This window comes from Oncorhynchus masou, chromosome 2, assembly GCF_036934945.1.
Source record: "Oncorhynchus masou masou isolate Uvic2021 chromosome 2, UVic_Omas_1.1, whole genome shotgun sequence".
Taxonomy (NCBI): Eukaryota; Metazoa; Chordata; class Actinopteri; order Salmoniformes; family Salmonidae; genus Oncorhynchus; species Oncorhynchus masou.
The window spans coordinates 45,799,617-45,826,226 of NC_088213.1; the positions used below are offsets into that span (position 1 = coordinate 45,799,617).

Sequence of the window (26,610 nt, forward strand, 5' to 3'; positions counted from 1 at the left end):
ATGTCATGTTGTGGTGAAGGAAAGGGGATGAGGAGAGGAGGCCACATTCAAATATTGAGATGGACCCCATGTGGGGAGAAGGACAGACATACCAGCAGGCCTGGAGATAAATAACCGGTGTAGTGTAGCGTAGTATCTCGCAGTGCGGTGATGTCACCAGTGACGCCAGCACAGGTTGGTAATGGTACTCTGTCATGAAGGAGAGAAGAGGCAGGGCTTAGGTGAAGCTGCCACCTACTGGCCCTCAAACCTGCTCTCTCTGCCCCTGTGAATGCCCAAGGTACTGCTAAGACAGTTACTTTAGTTTCAGTGTGATGGTTAGAGAAGCTAGGGTAGTTAGCAGCTTCTTGCCACAAACAGTGAAAGGACAACTGAAGGTGCTGCAAAAAGTTAGCGCTTGAAGCATAAAGAGTTTTGCAGTTGTTGAACGCAAACTCACCATCAGTTCCTCATGTAGCCCAGCGAGCAGGAACGGAGGATCAATGGATAACTGGAGAAGTACTGCTGCCATCTAGTGATGTGTGGGACTTGTTCCACGCAACTGACATGAAATCTAGAAAATGTCCATTGCTTAAGAGAGGAAATGGATGCAACGTACTATGGCTGGAATTGATCTAGAATATGATTAAGATTTATGGATATACCGCCAATATAATAGCAGGTACTGAGACTCTGTTGGTAGGAAATGAAGCATTTAGAGGCTGCTGTTACTTACTAGAGTCCATCCTCTCTCGTGTTGATAGAACTAGAGGAGATAGATATTGGACAGGAAGAACAGAACTCTTGAATATTTTACTCTACTGTACATACAGTATGCTAAACGTTTTGCTCACAATAATTGCCATCAGCATTTCTATATTAGCCCCTTTTAGAATAACATGCACCCTTGGAAGTGTGTAGGCTAAAATCAGACATCACCACCACGCAATTCCAAAGTCAACAGATTTATTTCCTTTTGCACTGAAGTTGTTCACAGTTATGTCACAAGGGGATACATTGCCAGTGGTTTCCTGCTAAATACCAGCGCTCCTGGTGTTGTGTTCTACTGTATGTCCATCGTCCTGTGTGGCCCGGCTACCCAATAGTACAAAATAGAAAGAATAACAATAATAGGTATTGCTTTATTTTTATCTCTCTGATACCAATTCCCACCCCAGACAGAGTTCGTGACCAGAGTATCAGGTCTCTCTTTGAGAGAAACGGTGTGTGTGTGTGTGTTGTGTGTGTGTGTGTGTGTTTGTGTGTGTAACTGTGTGTGCGTGTGTGTGTTTGTGTGTGTGTGTAACTGTGTGTGTGTGCAGAGGATGCATTGCACGGTAAATGTGCACAGTAGTATAAGGAAGGAGAAGGGAGGTTGCGAGAAAGAACTCAAAGACGAACAAACAACCGAAGTGGTGAGAGAAAATAAAAATAAGAGAAACAAATTTAGAGACTGGAAAGAAAGAAAGAAAGAAAGAAAGAAAGAAAGAAAGAAAGAAAGAAAGAAAGAAAGAAGGGGGAAAGAGGGAAAAGGGACAGAACAATTCCAACAACAACATGCAAAGAAAAGACAAATGTTGGACATGCAAACGACAATACAAGGTCAAAGCTAAGAGTAGGAATCCCCTTGGTTTTTTAAATAAGTTTGTTAGCATTTTTTTTTGTATTTACAAGGCAAGTGGCTGGAGGGTTGCCTTTGTCGTCGTACACACACAACGAGAAGGAATGCACAATTATTATCAACAGAGGGCTCGTTCCTCTCAAAGAGACTAATCTACATTCTTAAATTACCATAAATCATTTGCCAAATGTATATATTACAAGCTTTCTCATCCAAGCTGGAAAAAAAATGAATGTTCACAAAAACATTTAGTGAATTCTCAATGATCAATAAATTAAACATGACAATTTTTTTTACATTATCTAGTACATTTTCTCCATCATTTATATAAATAACCCAGAATAAAATAAAACAAACATGGCAAAAAATACAATAGGGGAAACAAATATACACAATAATTATGTCCACTTTTGTCTGAATCCTGCAGATATTTCAAAGGAACATGAGCAAAACAAAATGGAAGAAAATAAAACCCTGAAATGATTCATCCCTCAAAAGGGAACCGAAAATAAAATACAACATTTCATCGATAAAACACGTCAAACAAGTAGAAAACACAAAATATAGTGATAAGTTAACACAATTCTTAGCTAAACATAATGTCACAACTACACAAACGTTGTACATATGGGAACATAGTTAGTCTGTACAACAGAATAGATCATTCATTTGTGTACCCCTCCCTCCCAAATGCCCACCCAAAGTTAATTAACTCAATTTAATTTCATTTACAGCAATAACACAGAGTCTGAAGAAGTCTAAAGTGTTAAAATCCTGTAGTTCACAAAGAAGGACTACGTTAAAAAGAATTACAATCCAGCCAACGTTTAGCCAACGTTCAGCCAACGTCCATCCAACTTCCAAGAGTCGCGCCACCTCTCTCCAACTTTCATAGGAGCCAGTGGTTCTACTTCCATTCGTCTTTGTGTGCAAGTCCTTACATCCCCCAGGTGTGTGTGCGTGTGTGTGTGAGTATAGGAGGATAGGCAAGGAGGAGAGAAAGGAGGAGAGAGGATGTATGTAGTATAGGTTTGACAAACATCATTGTCTTTTTAAGGCTTTTCTCCAACTCTTCGGCTAATATGTCTCTGGGTGTCTGTCACGATGATAAGAGAGTCTCTAGTACTCTAATGTTTAGTGTGTGTGTGTGTGTGTGTGTGTGTGTGTGTGTGTGTGTGTGTGTGTGTGTGTGTGTGTGTGTGTGTGTGTGTGTGTGTGTGTGTGTGTGTGTGTGTGTGTGTGTGTGCAGGTGGAAAGCAGGAGGGGTGCATGGGGAGGAGGGGGACAGCAGTGTGAAGTATGTGAAGTCTTTCTCTTGTCCTCCGCCTCTGGCTCACTTACTCCCGTTGTTGACAAAGTGCCCCAGGTTGGGACACACACACTGCCCTCCATCTTGTTTCTCTAATAGGTTTTAGTGATGATCCCTGGTGGTAGAGACAAGGTCAAGCCATCATCACAGAGCAGAGGAGACACACACACACACACCGACACACACACCCCACGGCGTGGGAACGGGACGAGAGGATAGAGGAACAGAAAAGAAACATGGCTACCTCTGGTACTTAATATTGTTAAATACTGATCAATGGTCGATTGCTAAACTAAAATTGTAGTCATTCCATTATTACACAGTACAAAAGTTTATCATCTCAGCGATAATCAAAAGTAGATTTTTTTCGAGACACAAACACACTAAGCCTACTGACTAAAGCAAAGAAACCAGCAGCATCTCTCATTTCATTTCTCATCTCTCACACACTCTTGTGGGCTTTGTATTGGGTTTTGAACGACCTGATAACAGGTGGTTATTATCTAGTCATGCAACAGAGAGCTAGCTACTTCTCTCCGGTCTTAAGGTTGCTCCCCAGTCCGGCTGACGGCGGCCATCTTTGTTTGTTTGTCTTTGCCCGGAGGCGGGGGGCATTTAGAGTCAGTGGGTTGGGTGGGCTGGGGCTGAGTGGGCAGGGGACATGACTCATTTCGCCTGCTGCCGGGGGCATGCTTGGCGGGGGCGGGGCTAGCTGTGCCGGGCGTGCCAGGGGCGTTGTGCGACGCCTGGCTGCTCTTCTCGTCTGAAAAAAGTTGTTTAATTACGTCAAAGAAGTTACTCAACGGGCTGCCTAGGTACACAGACGGGAAGAAAAGAAAAAAAGAGAGAGAGAGAACAAACAGCGAATGAGCAATGGGGTTTAACGTGAGGAAGGAGGAGAGGGTGACGGGAAGGAGAGGGTGGTGATGAGGAAAGGACTGAAGGCGACGCTACAGGAGGTAGAAAGGAGACTCATAAAAGCCACGTGGGTGGTAAAAAAAAAAAAGAGGATTTGATTACATGTGTTAGACTGTTAGTATGTACATTAACACTGTCTCGAGGCTGAGGCGATGGCGCATCAGTGTCAAAGTGCTAAGTTATGAGACCTAAGGTTGGGAAACAACAGTAATCCATTAAAAATAAAATGAAATGTAGGGTTCACATAAAACCAGTGGGCTTTTAAGTCTCTGTTCTACCTGGTTTGGGTGAGAGTGGTGACATAGGAGGGCTAGCTTGAGCTCTGGAAGGGTGATTGCTAAAAAGACCAGGTTTGGGGCAGGGGTGGTCCAATCTGCATCCTAGAGAGTCACTGAGTGCAGATTTGTGTTCCGGCTCTGCTCTAACCCTCCTGATTTAGCTAGTCAAGGTCTTGATTAGGATATGATTAGTAGAAATAGGAAGTGGTAGAGCAGACCTGTAGAAAGGGGGAGGAGAGGAAGGGATGAGCAGCATTTCAGAGTACGACAAAACATAATGTCTTGCCTTCCAAGCTCCTGGTAACTCTCCTAATCACCACAATAAAAGCATACCTTAGAATGAGTCCATACAGTGCTCCCAGACAAACACAGACAATGTGAACAACATGCCATCATCACAATAACATCACTCATCACACAATCTATTTTGCTTTCAAGTAAGAGGTTTCCTGGACACAGATTAAGCCTAGTCCTGGACTAAAAAGCATGCACAATGGGGTTCCTAAATTGGAAGTGCTTTTTAATTCAATAACAGGCTTAATCTGGTTCTGGGAGGCCAGCCCTTAGTGTTCCACTGAGAGTCAAACATATACAGGTTTACTCCAAACTTTCTTGAAATCTACCAGTCTAACTGTCCTTTTTGAAGTTAATTAGGTGGGTGTCTTTTTTGGACCAAACACAAAATACTTACGCAATGTCATCTTGCTATCACTTACCATTGTTCTTGTGCTACATAACCATTTGTTATTGATGGTCTACAATGTGTTTTACGCATGGAATGGAAGGGAAGTGGACATTTGCATCAACACTAGTGTGCATTCCAACACACACTGTGCCATGCAAAGGATCTCTCTCTCACACACACACACACACACACACACACACACACACACACACACACACACACACACACACACACACACACACACACACACACACACACACACACACACACACACACACACACACACACACACACACACACACAACTGTGCATTAGTGACACCGTAGTGTGTTGATGGTGAGGTTAAGAGTCATCGGGTGTAGTGAGGGAGGCTCAGGCTAGTAGTTTACTGTTTGCCAATCGTGTGAGTATTTCATTAGGGAAACAGTGGCTTGGAGGGTTTGCTGGTCAAAGTGTCTGACCGCTGAGAGATATCTGGGAGCAGAGTACACAGTTACTCTCTAACACACCTCTACAGTGTCAGCTGGTTTATACAAATGAAGATTCGTATAAATATTTGTATACATTTGGCATTTTTTCTTCTGAAATGTATGCACACGGGTCCTTTTCTTTGAGTATGAATTATGGCTGTTATCAAACTTTTAAAGCATTTACTTCAGGTGTGCTTTAAAATCATTTTTTTTTTTTTTGCAAAATGCGATATCCAACACTAGTTTTTCCCAAGATGCGCTAATATCCATTGTCCAGGTGGATGGAATGCTCTATATGGTTTTTGCAGATGGTGCTAAAGTTAGACATTTTTCAAATCATTCCCATTATAGTCTGTACGGTATTTTCAGCAAGTATTCAGACCCCTTCACTTTTTCGACATTTTGTTACTTTACAGCCTTATTCTAAAATGTATTACATAAATGTTTCTCTCATCAATATACACACAATACCCCATAATGACAAAGTGAAAACAGGTTTTTAGATATTTTTTCAAATGTATAAAAAAAAAAAAAAAACAGAAATACCCTTTACTATGAGACTCGAAATTGAGCTCAGGTGCATCCTGTTTCCATTAATCATCCTTGAGATGTTTCTAAAACTTGATTGGAGTCCACCTGTGGTAAATTAACTTAACTGGACATTATTTGGAAAGGCACCCACCTGTCTATATAAGATCCCACAGTTCACAGTGCATGTCAGAGCAAAAACCAAGGCATAAGATCAGAGGAATTGCCCTGAGAGCTCAGAGACAGGATTGGGTCGAGGCACAGATCTGGGAAGGGAACCAAAACATTTCTGCAGCATTGATGGTCCCCAAAAACACAGTGGCCTCCATCATTCTTACATGGAAGAAGTCTGGATCCACCAAGACTCTTCCTAGAGGTGGCAGCCCAGCCAAACTGAGCAATCGGGGGAGATGTTCCTTGGCCAGGAGGTGACCAAGAACCTGTGGAGAAAGGATAATCTTCCAGAAGAACAACCATCTCTGTAGCACTCCACCAATCAGGCCTTTATGGTAGAGTGGCTAGATAGAAGCCACTCCTCTTTAAAAGGCACATGACAGCCCGCTTGGAGTTTGCCACGAGGCACCTAAAGGACTCTCAGACCATGAGAAACAATATTCTCTGGTCTGATGAAACCAAGATTGAACTCTTAGGTCTGAAGGCCAATCGTCATATCTGGAGGAAACCTGGCACCATTCCTACAGTGAAGCAGGGTGGTCGCAGCATCATGCTGTGGGGATGTTTCTTAGTGGCAGGGACTGGGAGACTGTTCAGGATCAAGGGAAAGATGAATGGAGCAAAGTACAGAGAGATTGATGAATACCTGCTCCAGAGCACTCAGGACTTCAAACTGGGACGAAGGTTCACCTTCCAACAGGACAACGACCCTAATTACACAGCCAATACAACACAGGAGTGGCTTCGGGACAAGTCTCTGAATGTCCTTGAGTGGCCCAGCCAGAGCCTGGACTTGAAACCAATCAAACATCACTGAAGAGACCTGAAAATAGCTGTCCAGCTACTCTCCCCATCCAACCTGACAGATCTTGAGAGGATCTGCAGAGAAGAATGGGAGAAACTACCCAAATACAGGTGTGCCAAGCTTGTAGCGTCATACCCAAGAAGACTCAACCGACTGGGCACACACTAGTTGATTCAACGTTGTTCCAAATCCTTTCAATTAAATCACGTTGAACCACCGTGGAATAGACGTCTGTGCCCAATGGGAAGGCTGTAATCACTGCCAAAGGTGCTTCAATAAAGTACTGATAGAGGGTCTGAATACTTTTGTTTATTTTTAATTCATTTGTAAATAAAAAATTAAATAAACTGTTTTTGCCTTGTCATTATATGGTATTGTGTGTAGATTGATGAGGAAAAAACAATTTAATCAATTTTAGAATAAGGCTGTAATGTAAAATAAATTGAAAAAAGTCAAGCGGTTTGAATACTTTCCGTACATAACTGTTTAAAACCCAATCGGGATACATTTTCTTTTGGAGTTCTGTGGTTTGGGGTGGTTATGTAGCATTTTGCCACTTGTCTCTCTAAAATAAAATTACCTTGCAATATTTTCAACAAAATCACGTCTATTCTTTTCACTAGCCCATGTTATGGTAAGATATTTTGCGTTTTGGAAACAAATTCTTCAAATGGAATGTCTTACTCTTACTTTGCATGGATGTTTAAAGTCCATGCGTTTCAAAAAAAGGGGGGGGTCTGCTTCCATTGCTTCTCTTCAGACTTTCTGTTTCTCTCTCTCTACACATCTGTCAGTCTGTGTCTCTAGCTTGGTCTCTGACTCTCTGTATGCAACCCTTTCTCTTCCTCAATCCTTAATTAGCTGGGTAGGGTGAAAGCTAATGGGAGATAAGAAATATTCTACTTGGGAGGGGGGCACTCAAAGTACAAAAGGACGAGAAAATGTATTTGCGCAAACGCACGCACGCACACACACACACACACACATTTGAACACACACATACCTGGCTTCCCTTCTCTCATGGAATATTCACACGTACGAAGTAAGTCACAATTTACACAGTATGAGTGTCATCTGTAGTAGCTAATAGTACTCTTAAAACGTGGCACCGCATGCAGACCCCTCTGGTCTCGGACACTGAAGGAGTGAGTGCAACCAGGTTGCACAGATCTGTTTCAAATATTATTCTAGCGGTTGACTTAATATTAGTAAAGGTTGCGTGCGGTTGGTCAACTCGTTTTTTTGGGGGGAGGGGGGCTGAAACACATGCTCTCAGTGTGTACGTGACACACACTGTTCAGCATCAGTGTGTGATATTCTAGCATTCAGTGAATTGATCCACCCCAGAGCCACACACACACACACACAGAGAGAGAGAGAGTCAGGCACACTCAGTTTCAGTTTTAGAATGATCAAAAAGTCCAAGACCATCACATGCATGTAATATTTGGAGCTGACATAGATGATCAGTTTCCAGACTCTTTGTAGACTGTCTATGGCTCTGGTTGTAACCCTTGCATTCCACTCAGCATGCCGGACCAGTCATTCAGTTATTTGAGTGATTCTCTGCCAAGTGCAGTTAGATTGAAGCTGTGGATGATGACCAAAAGCAGGCTGGGATGGACTGACAGGTGAAAAAGGGAAATAGGGAAAGAAAGAGATAGAGATGGATAGAAAAGGGATAGAACATACACGGCTACAGGGTTGTGGTCAATTCCACCTCAACTAATTCTGGAAAACAACTGAATGTCAATTCATGAATTGGAAATCAAACAATATTTGAAATAATGTTTTTTCAATTCATTAATTGCATTTCAAGGAATTCCCTGGAATAAGGTAAAACTTTTGACCACAACCGCGAAGAAAGAGAGAAATAGGGACAAAGACAAACTGAGAAGGAAGGAAAGAAGGAAAGAAAAAAGAAGGAAAGAAAAGAAAAAGAGTGAAAGCCACAGTGAAAAGGTGGTGGGGATGAGTTATTGATGGAGAAAGTGGTGGGGGTGTTGCATACAGTACCTGATAACAGTTCCCATCGGTGACAGGGTGAGTCCCAGCATTCAAAGTGCTAAAACTGCTAGCTGGTACGTGTGCTAAATGTGTGGATTAGAGAGTGGTCAAACCAGTGTTCTTCGTTCCTGGGGAAGGGGGGTGTGTGTGTGTGTGCGTGTGCGTGTGCGTGTGTGTGTGTGTGTGTGCGTGCGTGCATTAAAGGGAAATACATTTAAAAAATCCGTCTCCAGCACCACCCCAACATATGTGACAATGGCGTGTTTCTATGTTTTGTAGTAAAAAAGATTAGAGGAAGATAAGTATTTCCCATGACATCATCAACCAATTAGTAGTCAATTAGTAGAAAATGCATACTCATAAATGGTTAAAATGCACACAGATGATTCCATTGGAAACACTTATCTTCCTCTACCTTGTTTTTACTACAAAACATAGAAACACGTAATTTTCATGTATGTTGATGTTGGGGTGGTGCTGGAGATGATGAATATGAAGATTTTACAAATGTCCCTTTAATGTGTACACTTCACCAAAGTTTTGATGATGACCAAAGTTTTGATTATTTTTGTCAGGTGTTAAAGCACTAGACTAGGACACATACATTAGTCTGCACACTCTCATACTGTGGGCCCAGGAGTAAAAAAGATGGCTCTAGCCTTATTATATTTTATAGTATGTACTATGTCATGTATGTAATGCCGTGTCTCACCAGCAGTGGGTGCTGTTATCAAGTGAAGAAACCCCCATATTTATACAATACAGGCACACACAAAAAAAACAAGGACAAGTGAAGAACAGAACGTGACTCTGTCTTTCTTTTCTTCCATTCCTCCCTGTTCAACCCCTCTTCATCCCAGAATATAAAACCATATAATACATACATGTACTGAGCTAATGTGAGGAGGATCGTTTTGAACTGCTACACCATTTTGGTCCATATTCTCTATATGGGAAGGTTATACTGGACCTAAGTTTAACAAAACAACCTCTTAACCTAGAGCTGGTTGGAAAGTTTAAAAAAGTTAGCAGAAAACATTGTCAAATGAATGATGTTTGTGAAGGTCATGACTGGGCCCTGGTGTGTGAATGCAAGAAAGTCAGGAGAGTGTGTGCCCCCTCGAGATGTCTCGAAGGATACCAACGTTGTTGCTTTGTTGGTGCCGGGTGCATCTGCCATGGTGTGGGCCATGCATGTGGAGATGCCTTGTGCCAAAGCGTGTGAGTCGAGCCGCACTGTGACTGTGGCGTTGCCGTGAACTACGGGGATGCCGGGAGGAGGGTGGGGGGGGGGGTAGTGGAGGGGTGTAGGGGGGCGAGGGGAGGGTCTCTACTTACCAGAGATCTGCTGGACCCCGGGCTGGTCATGTGAGCTCATCAGCTGAGCCTGAATGGTCTCAACCACACGCTTGAAACGGCGGCTGGGACCTGGTGAGAGAGAGGGGGAGAGACAGAGAGAAAAAACGAGGGAGGTAGAGAGTGAGGGGGGGAGAGAGAGGATGAGGAGAGAGATAGCGAGGGAGGCAGAGAGAAGGTAGAGGAAGGGAGTGAGAGAAATTGAGAGAAACAGAGAAAAACACTTAGGACTTGATTGACTGAAAAATAGAATTGCTCTTGAAAATAACGAGAATAATAGACAGAAAACAAGCTTGTGATGTTGAAACACAATGCCACACCAGTAGGACGCAAAGAGTGTCAACGTCATGAAAACAATGACATAATTTCTATTCGATTTTCCTCACAATAATAGCCCTCAACGAAGCTTCAATTTTAATTCAAGCACGTGTCCTGTAAATCAAAATGGAATTCAGCGGAATTAAATAAGAGTCTGTTCAACATCAATTTAACATAAGTTATCCACATCGGAATAAGCAGACATACTGCAGGGACGACAGAATATTTGACTAGAGAATGATTCTCCAGTGTCATTGGCCAGAGGTTGCCCTTCGACACTCGGCAGGGACAAAAGTGCAGTGTGATCATGGTGGGAAAAGGTCTCTGTTTCTCTGTCCTTCTTCTCACCTGGCTTCTTCTGTGTAATGGCGCTTGCATCAGCGTGGATGCGTGTGTGTTTGTGCATGTGTATACATATCCAGGAAGTGCCTGTGTGGATACAGTGTTTGTGCGTGTGTGTGTGTGTGTGTATGTTAATATGTGCGTGTTCGCTCATGTGCCTCCCTGCTCTGCCTGCCTTTCTGTGCGCGTTACCTGAGAGCAGGGTGAAGGTGACCGAATAGATGCCGCTCTCTTTGGTGGCGGCGGTGCTCTCTGTGTAGGTGATGTCCACCTGGAACTTGACCGGCTTCTGAAACACTGTAGGGCCGGCTGTGGACTTATACTCCGCCCGGAAACTAGTCTGACTGATCACACTGTGGCTGAGACTGGGGATCTATATGAGAGAGAGAGAGGAGAAAGGGAGAGAGAGGGAGCAAAGTTGGGAAGCAGGAGGTAGGGAAGCAGAGGGAGAGAGGGAGGTGGAGGGTGGGAGAGAGAGAGAGAGCGAAAACAAAGAGCGCACAGGATAAAGAGAGGGAAAACAATCCGCTTGCACACAGAGACCGTTTACATGTGTGACGAGTGAGAAAAAGGATATGTACATGACTAAAATACAGAGAAGAGGCGAGACAAGGAGAGACAAAGACAGGAAGAGACAACACGGGATCTGTTACACTAACAGCACAGCGCTGTTAGGAACCATCAGACTCTGAGGCAATTACAATAGACAGCGCTGAAGAGACAAGGGACACGCGGAAACAACACAGTGTTGGGCGACGGGGACTAAGGTGCCTTTTAAAATGAACTGAAACAAACCTGCTGGGAAATAAAGCAGACCTGTTAAGGTTAGACAATTGGCTAGGTGTAAGGTTAATGCAAGCCAACCACTGTAGTGTAGGATAAAGGTTGTGCCATGAGCGTTTAGTGTCAAAGTCAGTTTCCATCCGTTTGACTGTTTTGACGCTGTGTTCTACAATTATAATGACACAGCTATGCACAGTGTGGCCAAGAAAAACTTTAGAAGACTCAATCAAGCCCTTTTACTTGGCACTCTTTAACATCAGAAACCAGACCGCTGTGCACTAATCAGATGGTGGCTACAAGAAGCAGGCTGCTGTTCACTGATCACAGAATGACACTGACCTTTACTGGAAAAGAAACAGAGGGCAGTAGCACGGACTAAAAGTTGCTCTAAATCGAAAGAATAATCACAGTTGCTTTACAGTGAATTTGTCCACTTCGCCTCAAGGACAAACCAATGAACATAGCCACTTGATTCAGAGGGTTTGGGTTAAATGCGGAAGACACATTTCAGTTGACTAGGTACCCCCTTTTCCCTTTCACTTTGCATGCTAGCTCTAATAATGATTTCAATGTCTGAAGACCAGGAACTCTGAAATATAATTCCATGCAATAAGTAGGGGGGTGACAAAGGACAGAGAGAGAGAGGAGAGAGAGAGGAGAGAGAGAGAAGAAGATATACACACACAGTAGATGGAGAGGGAGAGAAAGAGGTGTGGTGAGGGGTAAAGAGGTGTGGTGAGGGGTAAAGAGGTGTGATGAGGGGTAAAGAGGTGTGGTGAGGGGTAAAGAGGTGTGATGAGGGGTAAAGAGGTGTGGTGAGGGGTAAAGAGGAGCATTGAGGGGTAAAGAGGTGTGGTGAGGGGTAAAGAGGTGTGGTGAGGGGTAAAGAGGTGTGGTGGGGGTAAAGAGGTGTGGTGAGTGGTAAAGAGGTGTGGTGAGGGGTAAAGAGGTGTGGTGAGGGGTAAAGAGATGTGGTGAGGGGTAAAGAGATGTGATGAGGGGCAAAGAGGTGGGGTGAGGGGTAAAGAGGTGTGGTGAGGGGTAAAGAGGTGTGGTGAGGGGTAAAGAGGTGTGGTGAGGGGTAAAGAGATGTGGTGAGGGGTAAAGAGATGTGGTGAGGGGTAAAGAGGTGTGGTGAGGCGTAAAGAGGTGTGGTGAGGACTCCTTACAGAGAGGAAGGCGTGAACGATGTCTGCTTTGATGGAGCTGAGAGGCTTGTCTCTGATCACCACAAAGATCTGCTCCTCTTTCTCCAGGTTGATGAAGTTACCAAACCATGACTTCTTGGCAAGCCTGTAGGGAGGGAGAAAAAAATAGTTTTATGAGGACACACACACACACACACACACACACACACACACACTTAATTTAGTATCTGCTGGAGAGAATACTAATGCCTCATATCAAGAGGAATAATTAACGTACTGCCACACTCATTTGCATAATGCAACATTTACCATGCTTTGTCTGATCTTTAAGGGTAATGGACAGAAACGGTTTAAGTTTCTAAAATCACTTTGTCCCTCCAGGCCTGGTCCAGATGTGCTTGGTGACTATAATGTATGCCATGACAATTATAGTCAGAGGAGTTGGTAAAAGCACATTCATATCTAAACCAGGCTATTCTGCTTCCACCTCCCTCTACCATCTAACTTCAACCCTTGTGCATGTTCTGTAAGCCCTCTTCCTCCCTCTGCTTGTCCAAATGGCCTCATATTGGTCCCCAATAGCAATGTCATCATCCTGACTACCTTTGCAACTAACCTACCTCAAGGCCCCTTCCTCGTTTCTGCCTCATCTCCAACTATCCAACCAGACTAACTGTGGCTCTCTGTGAAGCAAACTGGAACTAAACCACTAAAATATTAATGGGGAACAATTCCCTAAAAATAGCCCAATCAACAGGAACGAGAGAGGGATGCAATACTGGGAGGAGGTCAATTTGCATAATTGTGGGAATTGTTCACACAGGCCTCTTGGGCAGAATCCTCAACTGTCTGTACCTTACGTAGTCACTCTCCCAGTGGCGAAAACACCAGAGAGGTAGGAAGGTGGAATGAGTTGACTTTCGTGCACATGTATGTAACAGAGGTGGTTCAGTGACCCACAATCAAATGACAAATCATCTTGCCTGAGATGTGCAGCTCCCTGAACTAATGTCCCCAGACTTTAGCTTTTAACGGGCCAACATCGGTGAACCACAATCACTAGAAACCTTGCCTGATACCTTTTTTATTTTATTTTTAATTTTTTAGGGGGTAGATCAGCTTTAATATTGCAGATAGATTGTGGCTTCCATCAATGTAATTGTCTGTATCATTTTCAATCCACCATACATATTTTTTGTAAATATATATATAAAATATATAATTAATTTGTACATATTTTCCTTTATTATTTTCCCCTAACCCTACCACCCCTCCGCTAATTGGAGTAAACTAATGGACAGAAACACTTCTACTTCCAGCTTATACATGCTATGTACATTTTGCCCGCTTTGAGGACAATACAGTGCCCCTGACACGGCCTGCAACGAAAACATGCGGACTCTCCTTCACTGCAGCCGAGGTGAGTAAAACATTTAAACGTGTTAACCCTCGCAAGGCTGCAGGCCCAGACGGCATCCCTCAGAGCATGCGCAGACCAGCTGGCTGGTGTGTTTACGGACATATTCAATCAATCCCTATACCAGTCTGCTGTTCCCACATGCTTCAAGAGGGCCTCCATTGTTCCTGTTCCCAAGAAAGCTAAGGTAACTGAGCTAAACGACTACCGCCCCGTAGCACTCACTTCCGTCATCATGAAGTGCTTTGAGAGACTAGTCAAGGACCATATCACCTCCACCCTACCTGACACCCTAGACCCACTCCGATCTGCTTACCGCCCAAATAGGTCCACAGACGATGCAATCTCAACCACACTGCACACTGCCCTAACCCATCTGGACAAGAGGAATACCTATGTGAGAATGCTGTTCATCGACTACAGCTCGGCATTGAACACCATAGTACCCTCCAAGCTCGTCATCAAGCTCGAGACCCTGGGTCTCGACCCCACCCTGTGCAACTGGGTACTGGACTTCCTGACGGGCCGCCCCCAGGTGGTGAGGGTAGGCAACAACATCTCCACCCCGCTGATCCTCAACACTGGGGCCCCACAAGGGTGCGTTCTGAGCCCTCTCCTGTACTCCCTGTTCACCCACGACTGCGTGGCCACGCACGCCTCCAACTCAATCATCAAGTTTGCGGACGACACAACAGTGGTAGGCTTGATTACCAACAACGATGAGACGGCCTACAGGGAGGAGGTGAGGGCCCTCGGAGTGTGGTGTCAGGAAAATAACCTCACACTCAACGTCAACAAAACTAAGGAGATGATTGTGGACTTCAGGAAACAGCAGAGGGAACACCCCCCTATCCACATCGATGGAACAGTAGTGGAGAGGGTAGTAAGTTTTAAGTTCCTCGTTATACACATCACAGACAAACTGAATTGGTCCACCCACACAGACAGCATCGTGAAGAAGGTGCAGCAGCGCCTCTTCAACCTCAGGAGGCTGAAGAAATTTGGCTTGTCACCAAAAGCACTCACAAACTTCTACAGATGCACAATCGAGAGCATCCTGGCGGGCTGTATCACCGCCTGGTACGGCAACTGCTCCACCCACAACCGTAAGGCTCTCCAGGGGGTAGTAAGGTCTGCACAACGCATCACCGGGGGCAAACTACCTGCCCTCCAGGACACCTACACCACCCGATGTTACAGGAAGTCCATAAAGATCATCAAGGACAACAACCACCTGAGCCACTGCCTGTTTACTCCGCTATCATTCAGAAGGCGAGGTCAGTACAGGTGCATCAAAGCTGGGACCGAGAGACTGAAAAACAGCTTCTATCTCAAGGCCTTCAGACTGTTAAACAGCCACCACTAACATTGAGTGGCTGCTGCCAACACACTGACTCAACTCCAGCCACTTTAATAATGGGAATTGATGGGAAATTATGTAAAATATATCACTAGCCACTTTAAATAATGCTACCTAATATAATGTTTACATACCCTACATTATTCATCTCATATGTATACGTATATACTATACTCTATATCATCTACTGTATCTTTATGTAATACATGTATCACTCGCCACTTTAACCATGCCACTTTGTTTACATACTCATCTCATATGTATATACTGTACTCAATACCATCTACTGTATCTTGCCTATGCTGCTCTGTACCATCACTCATTCATATATCTTTATGTACATATTCTTTATCCCCTTACACATGTGTATAAGACAGTAGTTTTGGAATTGTTAGTTAGAATACTTGTTGGTTATTACTGCATTGTCGGAATGAGAAGCACAAGCATTTCGCTACACTCGCATTAACATCTGCTAACCATGTGTATGTGACAAATACAATTTGATTTGATTTGATTTGACACAGTATATTTTACATTAGTTATCTTTTGTTTGTTTTTAGTCCCATCCTTCAGCTCCACTCAACCGCTCCCATCTATCTCTGAACACCATCCAGTTTTGATTTCTATTTGCCATATATGTTCTCAACTGTGCTGTGATGTTTCACACAAGTTCTGAACCTTTCTATTCTAACAATTGGCCCAGCATTGTCCGGTGATCATCATTGTAAATAAGAATTTGTTCTTAACTGACTTTGCCTAGTTAAATAAAAGTTAAGGTCAATTATACAAATGATACAAAACAAGCTATATATGGACAGTACCAAAACAAATGATCTAATGATTCTCTCTCTTCACAGAAAAATGGTTGTATCCCCCCCCCCCATATACAGTGCCTTCGGAAAGTATTCACAACCCTTGACTTTTTCCACATTTTGTTACATTACAGCCTTATTCTAAAATGGATTAAATATATAATAATCTCAGCAATAACCCATAATGACAAAGTAAAAACAGTTTTTTAGAAATGTTTGCAACTGTATTAAATATTCAAAACAGAAATACCGTATTTACATAATTATTCAGACCTTTTGCTATGAGACTCGAAATTGAGCTCAGGTGCATCCTGTTTCCATTGATCATCCTTGACATTTTTCTAAAACTTGATTGGAGTCCACCAGTGGTAAATTCAATAGATTGGACATGATTTGGAAAGGCACACACCAGTCTATATAAGGTCCCACAGTTGACAGTGCCAAGCCATGAGGTCGAAGGAATTGTCCATAGCGCACTGAGACAGGATTGTGCCGAGGCACAGACCTGGGAAGGGTACCCAAATATTTCTGCAGAAATTGAAGGTCCCCAAGAACAAAAGGCAGTTTTAACCACCAAGACTCTTCCTAGAGCTGGCCGCCCGGCCAAACTGAGCACTTGGGGGAGAAGGGCTTTGGACAGAGCTCCAGGGTTCCTCTGTGGAAATGGGAGAAACTTCCAGAAGGACAACCATCACTGCATCACACCACCAATCAGACCTTTATAGTAGAGTGGCCAGACGGAAGTCACTCCTCAGTAAAAGACACATGACAGCCCGCTTGGAGTTTGCCAAAATGCACCGAAAGACTCTCAGACCATAAGAAACAAGATTCTCTGGTGTGATGAAATCAATATTGAAATCTTTGGCATGACTGCCAAGTGTAAAGTCTGGAGGAAACCTGGCACCGTCCCTACGGTGAAGCACGTTGGTGGCAGCATCATGTTGTGGGGATGTTTTTCAGGGGTAGGAACTGGGAGATTAGTCAAGATCGAGGCAAAGATGAACAGAGCAAATTACAGAGAGAGATCCTTGATTAAAATCTGCTCCAGAAAGCTCAGGACCTCAGACTGTGTCAAAGGTTCACCTTCCAGCAGGACAACGACCCTAAGCACAAGCCAAGACAACGCAGTAGTGGCTTCGGGACATCTCTGGAGAGACCTGAAAATAGCTGTCCAGCAACGCTCCCCATCCAACCTGACAGAGCTTGAGACAAATATGTTTCAACAAAGTACTGTGTAAAGGGTCTGAATATGTATGTAAATGTGTAACATAACAGTCAAGGGTTCTGAATACTTTCCAAAGGCACTGTATATAACAGTCTATTGGTTGTAAGAATTTTGTGTAATAATTTAAATTGAAAAACTCAAAGTTTTGAATCCAGTGTAGTTTTTTACAGTCGTGGCCAAAAGTTTTGAGAATGACACAAATATGAATTTTGACAAAGTCTGCTGCCTCAGTGTCTTTAGATATTTTTGTCAGATGTTACTATGGAATACTGAAGTATAATTACAGGCATTTTATAAGTGTCAAAGGCTTTTATTGACAATTACATGAAGTTGATGCAAAGAGTCAATATTTGCAGTGTTGATCCTTATTTTTCAAGACCTTTGCAATCCGCCCTGGCATGTTGTCAATTAACTTCTGGGCCACATCCTGGCTGACAGCAGCCCATTCTTGCATAATCAATGCTTGGAGTTTGTCAGAATTTGTGGGTTTTTGTTTGTCCACCCGCCTCTTGAGGATTGACCACAAGTTCTCAATGGGATTAAGGTCTGGGAAGTTTCCTGGCCATGGACCCAAAATATCGATATTTTGTTCCCCGAGCCACTTAGTTATCACTTTTACCTTATGGCAAGGTGCTCCATCATGCTGGAAATGGCATTGTTCGTCACCAAACTGTGCATGGACGGTTGGGAGAAGTTGCTCTCGGAGAATGTGTTGGTACCATTCATGGCTGTGTTTTTAGGCAAAATGGTGAGTGAGCCCACTCCCTTGGCTGAGAAGCAACCCCACACATGAATGGTCTCAGGATGCTTTACTGTTGGCATGACACAGGACTGATGGTAGCTCTCACCCTGTCTTCTCCGGACAAGGGGATTCATCAGAGAAAATTACTTTACCCCAGTCCTCAGCAGTCCAATCCCTGTACCTTTTGCAGAATATCAGTCTGTCCCTGATGTTTTTCCTGGAGAGAAGTGGCTTCTTTGCTGCCCTTTTTGACACCAGGCCATCCTCCATCAGTAAGATTGCACCTGAATCAACTTTAGGAGACAGTCCTGGCACTTACTGGACTTTCTTGGGTGCCCTGAAGCCTTCTACACAACAATTGAACCGCTCTCCTTGAAGTTCTTGATGATCTCATAAATGGTTTATTTAGGTGCAATCTTACTGACAGCAATATCCTTGCCTGTGAAGCCCTTTTTGTGCAAAGCAATGATGACGGCACGTGTTTTCTTACAGGTAACCAACAGAAGAAGAACAATGATTCCAAGCACCACCCTCTTTTTGAAGCTTCCAGTCTGTTGTTCGAACTCAATCAGCATGACAGAGTGAACTCCAGCCTTGTCCTCGTCAACACTCACACCTGTGTTAACGAGAGAATCACTGAGATGATGTCAGCTGGTCCTTTTGTGGCAGGGCTGAAATGCAGTGAAATGTTTTTGGGGGATTCAGTTCATGTATGCCAGTTGATAAACCATGTGCCATGGAATCGGTACATCCAAAATCTTGCAAACTATTTTGCAATCTATATGGCACAGCTGTTCTCTTTTTGGTCCCTAAATTAAGTATACTTTTCATTCATTACAAATTTCTTTAACCAATTGTGGTCTTTAATGCAGGTCTGCCAGACACAAGTTCCTTACTTTCGCCCCTTTCCATTTTACAGTAATGCTGCAATTAGTCGGTTGTAATTTTGAGAAGAGCAGACATTTCCACATATTTGTGTTCGCTGCATGTGTGACATAACTCCACCAGTCCTATTTATGATATCATTTACAAAGATTATACATTTTTTAAATGTTTTTCTCCAAAGATATAAAATAGGTATATTTGAATTTCACCAAATATTTGTTGTATTATTTGTTATGTCTTTTCTGGTGAATTAAACTGAAATTGCAACCAACTTTCTATGGCTTGTTTTAAAAATAGTCATATTTTGTAGATTATTTCATTTTCAAATAACCGAAAGTGAGAGGTGGTAATCTGAATAATGGTAAAAAGGCATTGGGGTTGAACATTGGGTGAGACATTCTTACTAATCTGCTAGAGAACCCGATCGGATTTAAGTACACATTTTATATGACTGATCCTTTAGTGAGAGGTCTCATGCTTTAATATTTAATCATCTCTGCCCCCAGAATTCATATCCATTATATAAATAGGTCTGTTTAATTTTGTCTGGCTTGTCGTTCCAAATAAAATGGAATATTTTTTGCTTATATAATAAAAAACAAAACAAGTTGCTAGGTGTAGGCAAGCTCATTAGCAAATAGGTAAACCGGGATATGACTAAAGACAGATATTTTCCTAAAGACTTGTGTTAGATCTCCGAACGAACGCCTACAGACCACCTACGGGGCCCTATGTTGCTTGCCCTCTAAATGTTTAGTAAAAGGCATAGGCTGACGCACATCCACAACTGTGCTGTAGAGGTGTTGACTAAGGAGAGTAAACAATAAAAAGAAAGTGGCACACTCTAGTTATGCCCTCGTGGATATAGCAAACAACGTTTCGGTACGCAGCACCTTCTTCAGGGTCTGGAAGCATAGCTAGAGTGTGCGACTTTCTTTCTTGACCTCAATGTTTGTCAAACACTGCATTTATGTTTCCCCGGGTCACTCACTCTGGTGAAGAGTCTGGCGTGAGGCTGGACATGTCCTCCTGGGTGGGGACTGTGGAGAGAGGTAGAGACAGAGGTCAAAATTGAAAGGTTAAAGGCCCAATGCAGTCAAAAACATTATTTCCCTGTATTTGATATACATTTCCACACTATGAGGTTGGAATAATACTGTGAAATTGTGAAGATGATGACCCTTTTCGTGTAAGAGTTTGAAAAGACCACCTGAAATTTCAGCCTGTTTTTGTGGGTTGGAGTTTTGGCCTGCCTGGTAACATCAACAGGAGGTACATTTGATAATAGATCAAAAAGACAGAGAGTTCCAAACCTCTATGCCAATAACAGCTCATTTTCAGTTCTCCGCTCCACACTCAGTCCATTCGCACTTTAGAAGTCGCTCTTTTACTGAGAAGCAATTTGGGTTTCTTTTTGACCATTTTAATTAAAAACAATGTACTTAATTCATAACCAAAAATGGTTTGATATTGAGATAAAAACGGCTGCATTGGACCTTTAAAGGTGAAAAGGTCAAACAAATGGGCAACATTGCTTGATTGACATCTAAGAGCACTAATGTTATTTTACCATTGTAATACCATCATCTACAATGTATATTCTCGATAAGAAGGACAATATCCATTCACGTTGTATAAATCCAGTTAGGGAAAGGAAAGGGATACCTCGTCAGTTGCACAGCTGAATGCATTCAACCGGGAAGCAGTTGTTGCGGGGGTTATTTGCCTTGCTCAAGTTCAAAACAGCTTTCCACCTTGCCGGCTCTGGGATTCTGTCCCAACGCTCTAACCGCTAGGCTTCCCTTAGTAATGGAGGATTTCAATGATCTATCACCGTGCAACACATATTACATGACAACTTACCTACAGGCATTAAAACATTATACCACTCATTGGACAAGAAAAATACACCCTACAGTTTCCCTGATTACATATGAGCTTGCACACTTTGAGAACCAACATAACGCCTCTTGTAAAGGTCTGAAACTATACGCTCCTTATAACACAAACAACTCTTCTTCTCATCTTTGCTCCTCTCATCGGAATGGTATAGCCGTTGATTTATAATGTACATGACTAATCATACAGAAGTTCATCGGACTAGCATAAAGAACTCCTCCCCCGTGGTTTAGTACGATTATATCACAACGTATAGAACAGAACCATTACTGTTAACCCTCTTGGGATGAATGCAGATATTCCCCTGTGCTAAGAATGGGAGAGTATAAAATAGCTTTCCTAACAGTGCAGCATGACCTGGGTACAGGTAGGATTTTAAAACTAATGGCGACCAATCTCCTTGACCAGGTGGTTCCAGCACGTCGTTACGCTGGGGATGATCTACGCAGCCCAGAAGGATGTAACTGTGAGCCAGCAAAGGGTCCCATTCTTATACCCACTGTTAATGTGTGTGTAAATCCTGCCTTATTCCCTCACCTTTCCCCTCTCTCCCCAAGTCTCCTATCCCAGTCCTGTCCAGTACCTTGCATTTTCCTGCGATGGAAGCGCGGCGAGCCCAGGAAGCTGTTCTTGATAGAGTTGAGACGTGTCCTCCAGGGCAGTCCGCCGATGGAGGGGCTGGGGGGCGGCGTGGGGCTGGGGGTGCCTGCCGGGCTATCCTTGGGTGTGTGCACCGGAGTGCCCTTGGGGGTGGGGAGGGGGCTCCCCAGCGGAGAGGGGTGCGGAGTCACCTGTATGGTGGGGACAGATTTGTGACCGTTGTGGTCAGGGTGGAGGCGGTGCCGGCGAAGGGGGGTCATGGGTGGCATCGGGGACAGGGGGATGGAGAGCTTGGGGGGCACGGTGAGGGGCGGGTGGCGGCGTGGCCGCGGGCTGTTGGGGACGCAGGGGGGACTGCCCAGGGGTGATGAGGGGGAGGTGGGCTCCGACTTGGGGGTGGTTGGGCAGTCAGCCAAGTTGGGAAGAGGGTTGGACCTGGTGGTCTGAAGGGGCTTCTCAGACACTTTGGGCTTGGCGGGGAGGGTCTGTGTGCGGGGGTGCATCAGGGGGGACCCCATCTTTGGCGTGTAGGAGTTGGGGAGCGGGTGTGGGTGCACGCGATTGCCCCCCCCTACCCCGTTATGGTTAAGGCGGGACTCTGGGGAATGGGTGGGGCTACAATTGGGCGACTGACAGAGGTCCGGCGACTGGGGCGGGATAAAGAAGCGCCGGACCGGCTGCAATTGGACATGCACCGTTAGATTGACAGCGCAGGCAGCCAATGAGAGACCACGCCCAGAAGCCAGGGGACATATATAGAAAACACCGCAACCCAATAAAGGTGGATTGCAATGAAAAGGCACCAGGGAAAAAAACAGCAATATCGTAAGAAATGACATGAGGAGAGGATAGGTGGAGCGAATGACACACAGGCAGGGAGAGTGGTGAGAGTGCAGAAAGAAAGACAAGAAGAACATGCCATTAGCACAACCAGCCAACCAGGAGGCAGCAGCACCATGGGGGGACAGAAGTGTAGAACATTACAAGCATTCATGAAGCCAAACCCAAACCGGCAACTGAAACAGCACCCAAAGCTAACTGCATTAGCTTCCAGACTTCATTGTTGGAAAGCAGCCATACTGCATGCACAATGCTGTGGTATGAATGACATAGCAACTATCATGACAGGACATGAAAGTTTATGACAGCTAATGAAAACTGGCATGTATTAAAAGTTTATGCAAGGTTTATCGGCTTTTTGTTGTGTCACTCATATGGCAGCATTATGAAGCGTTTACGACGACTGCCTTGGTGAAGTGATCCTCATTAAATATAACGCATGAGCGTGTATGTCTCTCTCTGTGTGTGTGTGTGTGTGTGCATGTGTTTGTGTGGGTGCATTTGGGTGCTCTAAAGTTTAAAAGTCAAATTATACTCCTAAACCCTAATCCCCATATCCCTATATCCCTCAGTAGAGTGATCCCATCAATGTGTGACATAATATGTAGCCTTACATAATCGGCACAATATTTAGGAGGACTAACACAGCATCACCACTATCAGAACCAAGTCCTTTACAGTATCACTCATCATAAAAAAAAAAACATTTAGGCACCAAACCCCTGCTGGGGTTGCTGACAGACATAAATATTTGCCAGAAAGAAATATCCTCAACTATGAAACTTTTACAGAATCCTTCATAACACTGACAGTTCCGCAAGAAGAGGCAGAATATGGGATGACTGCATGTTTGTATCCTCGCTAAGGGCTGGCTTTAAAAATGCATGGCCTTAGTAAAAAAAAATGGAGGAAATGTGCATGCTAGCTAGGAGATGGTTAGTTGATTTGTGGCCGAAACTTTTACAGTCATTATATAACATGGCAGCACATTCTAATGTATTCCCTAATCGAAGATGACTGTGCTGGGTTATTATGTTACTATTTTATAGTACTGGTCATTGAACACTAAAATCCCATGTATTGGGATTTCAAATAATGGATGTGTTTGCAATCTGATGAGCTGTTGGGGGAATTAAGAACTTTAAAACAAGAACGATGGGTTCCCTCGTCAGTACTTAAGCCCTTATGAGACATCACAAGAAGCCCTATGACATGCAGCCTACATAGCTCTGTCATAACGATGATATAACAACAGTCGGAACAGGTCATGATAACCACACGTACATTACAGTGTAACAACTGATACAACCCATGAACGACACTAAATCCTCATATCAGCGTTATGTCAGGTGTCATAAGTCATGCCCTGTGTTTTGGGCTATCATGACACGTGACGAAGATTTTAACCGTCATTTTAAGCCTTTTCCAGAAATAGAATTACACCAAAAATGAAAGTAATTGTCTGAGGATGGTGCTGGACCATCTGACATAAAAAAAGAAAAAGCTTTAAATAAAGATAAAATCCATGATTGTCCAAAACACATGGCCCTAGTCATAAGCTGTCATAGGGTATAGAGACTGGTAGCTTTACACTATTCTTATGACAAGATTATGCAGGCTTCATGTCAGATTCCCCTGTGAGCTGCCTTATTCAATAGCCTTATGAGTGGCCGTAGTGAGTGAACAGCAGCGTGTGCATTCCGCCGACAGCCACAACACAGCAGAGCTAGCGGTGAGGTGAGTTGGTGCGGTGCAGTGTGGGCCCCGGTGGGCCAGCGGGTGGTGCGGAACAACCGAACTCTTACCCTGGGACTGCTGAGAGGACTAGTGGAGAGACCGGAGGACGCTCCACTGATAGACCGTGACCTATAGACACACACGCAGGCACACAGGGTTAAAGACATCCTCTGACAATGCGATATGTGCCACTGCAACGGGAAAACACCACAATATGACCACACACTGGCACACCCCAAGCTGAAGGGAGGACAGAAAGCACGGGGGACAAACGCATATAAGCTCCAAAAAGAGTGTGATGAAGTTGCCCCTACACACTGATCTAAGATTGGCTTTGTGATTTACCCCATAATGGTTCAAGTTGCAATTTGGGAGAGTAAGCTGATCTTAGATCTGTGCATAATGGCATTTTCTAGCAGAAGCTTCTGGGAGAAGTAGAGGAAAGAGATCAGATGAGTTCATTAAAACTAACGTAACTACCGTGAACACAGTTGTAGGTGGCTGTAGCACTTTGTACTGTATGCCGCTTATCTGTACTTTTTGAAAACTTTGCCCTGAGCTATAAAGGTTGGCGGAGATTGAATCATACAGGGTAAGTAGAGGAGATTGACTCAAACAAGGATGGATAACTGTGGATGTAGCCAGGGTTATTTCACCCCTGGGGAGGGAGTCTGTTCAGGTCGGGATTCCTGAGGTGTTTTATTAAACACATTTCTCTCTGTCTTTCAATCTCTCCCTCTCTCTCTCATTTCAATTCAATTCAAAGGGGATTTATTGGCATGAGAAGCAATGTATATATTGCCGAAAGCATGTACAATAAACAATCACAGATTATTAACATTAGACACAAAAAAGTTTGAAATGTTATATTATTAAGTATGTGTAGTGCTGTTAGAATGTGCACATAGAAGAAGTACAAATGGCAAGGGAAAATAAATAAACAGATAAATATAGCTTTCATTTACTCTGGTGTTTGTTTTCCTCTGGTTGCCCACAGATTTTGCTGCGATGAGCTCACACTGCTGGTATTTCACACTATTTTTGGGGTCCATGTAATGTGAGGGAAATAAGTCTCTCTTATATCATCGCACATTTGGCTGGAGGTTAGGATGTGCAGATCAGTTCCCACCTCATTTTGTGGAGAGTGGGCACATAGCCTGTCTTCTCTTGAGAGCCAGGTCTGCCTATGGCGGCCTCTTAATAGCAAGGTTATGCTCACCACATGGTCTGTTTTCCTCAGTTTCCTATCAGTCACAGTGGTCACGCTCTCTCTCACTCCTATTCACTCTCTTCCTGGCTCATCACGCTCTCCATCTCTCTTTTTCTCTCTCTCTCTATCTGTCTGTCAATCTCTGCCTCCCTCTTCCTCTACCTCGCCTTTTATCTTTGATGAGGCATCAGAGCTGTCCTTGTGCATAGCTTCAAATGGCTCGTGTGTACAATATGACTAACACAGACACACAGTGGCTGTCGACTAAAACGGCAGACCGTTGAAAGGTTTGGTGTGTGTTGGTGTAATGGCCAACCGTGTCTGTCGACATGACAACAAGACAAGCAAAGCATCAGGGTCTAAAGTCGTCATCGATAAATACTTCAAACATGTCAGCTATGCCGTGATTACACACACACACACACACACCTCAAAATAAATCAGTGTCGTGTCTCTATTCTACTCAAGAAGAGCTCCAGAAGAGCCTTTTCATTCTTCATTTACAATTAATTCACTTTTCATTCATGTTTTCCTTTTATTTATTCCCCTTCTCTTGTCCATCCTCTGTTGTCAACCCCTCCCTCCCTCACATCACATAGGGCCACTGATGCAAAGCGAAGGTTTGGGGATTTAATTTGCCATAGACGATTTGGCTATTTTGTTGGAAACTAACATTGAAACAGTAAATCACGGTTAAATATGCTGCAGTGTGCGCGCACGTGCACTCGCATGCGCGCACACACACACACACACACACACACACACACACACACACACACACACACACACACACACACACACACACACACACACACACACACACACACACACACACACACACACACACACACACACACACTAAGCTTCAACCTCAGGGAAGGATTTCATCCATCTGGATTACAAAGTGGCGACAGTAATACAAAACGTAAGGCGAGCGAACAAGAACCTAAGAGCTGAGTTGCCTTTCACCGAACCGCAATGGAATCCCCCAGACAGGGTTCTACACAGACAGACATTGATGTCACAGTAGGGACATAGGAGATGAAGTAACGTTACTGCACCACAAACTACATGAAACTGTAACAATGGAGAACGGAAGAAGATTTATGAAGGGGGACGTACTACAAGCCACAGAGTTAAGATGCAGGGGAGTTTCCCTCAG

General features: G+C 43.8%; 1 protein-coding gene across 3 annotated transcripts in view; it reads right to left on the reverse strand.

The window, feature by feature from the left end:
• Positions 1-934: 934 nt before the first annotated feature.
• The window catches only part of LOC135506000 (serine/threonine-protein kinase BRSK2), a 169,138-nt gene continuing 143,462 nt past the window's right edge, over positions 935-26,610 (reverse strand). Inside the window, exons 13-21 of one of the 3 annotated variants that reach the window (XM_064925343.1) lie at positions 24,307-24,367; positions 21,645-21,852; positions 20,154-20,202; positions 12,743-12,866; positions 10,983-11,163; positions 10,113-10,202; positions 9,920-9,926; positions 5,252-5,286; positions 935-3,720 (exon numbers count right to left, since the gene is read on the reverse strand). In XM_064925343.1, the coding sequence (XP_064781415.1) occupies positions 3,452-3,720; positions 5,252-5,286; positions 9,920-9,926; positions 10,113-10,202; positions 10,983-11,163; positions 12,743-12,866; positions 20,154-20,202; positions 21,645-21,852; positions 24,307-24,367 (1,024 nt within the window). In that variant the 3' untranslated portion in view covers positions 935-3,451. Of the gene's footprint in view, positions 3,721-5,251; positions 5,287-9,919; positions 9,927-10,112; positions 10,203-10,982; positions 11,164-12,742; positions 12,867-20,153; positions 20,203-21,644; positions 22,339-24,306; positions 24,368-26,610 lie in introns of all 3 variants that reach the window. The other 2 variants (XM_064925335.1, XM_064925329.1) reach the window with 2 other exon arrangements.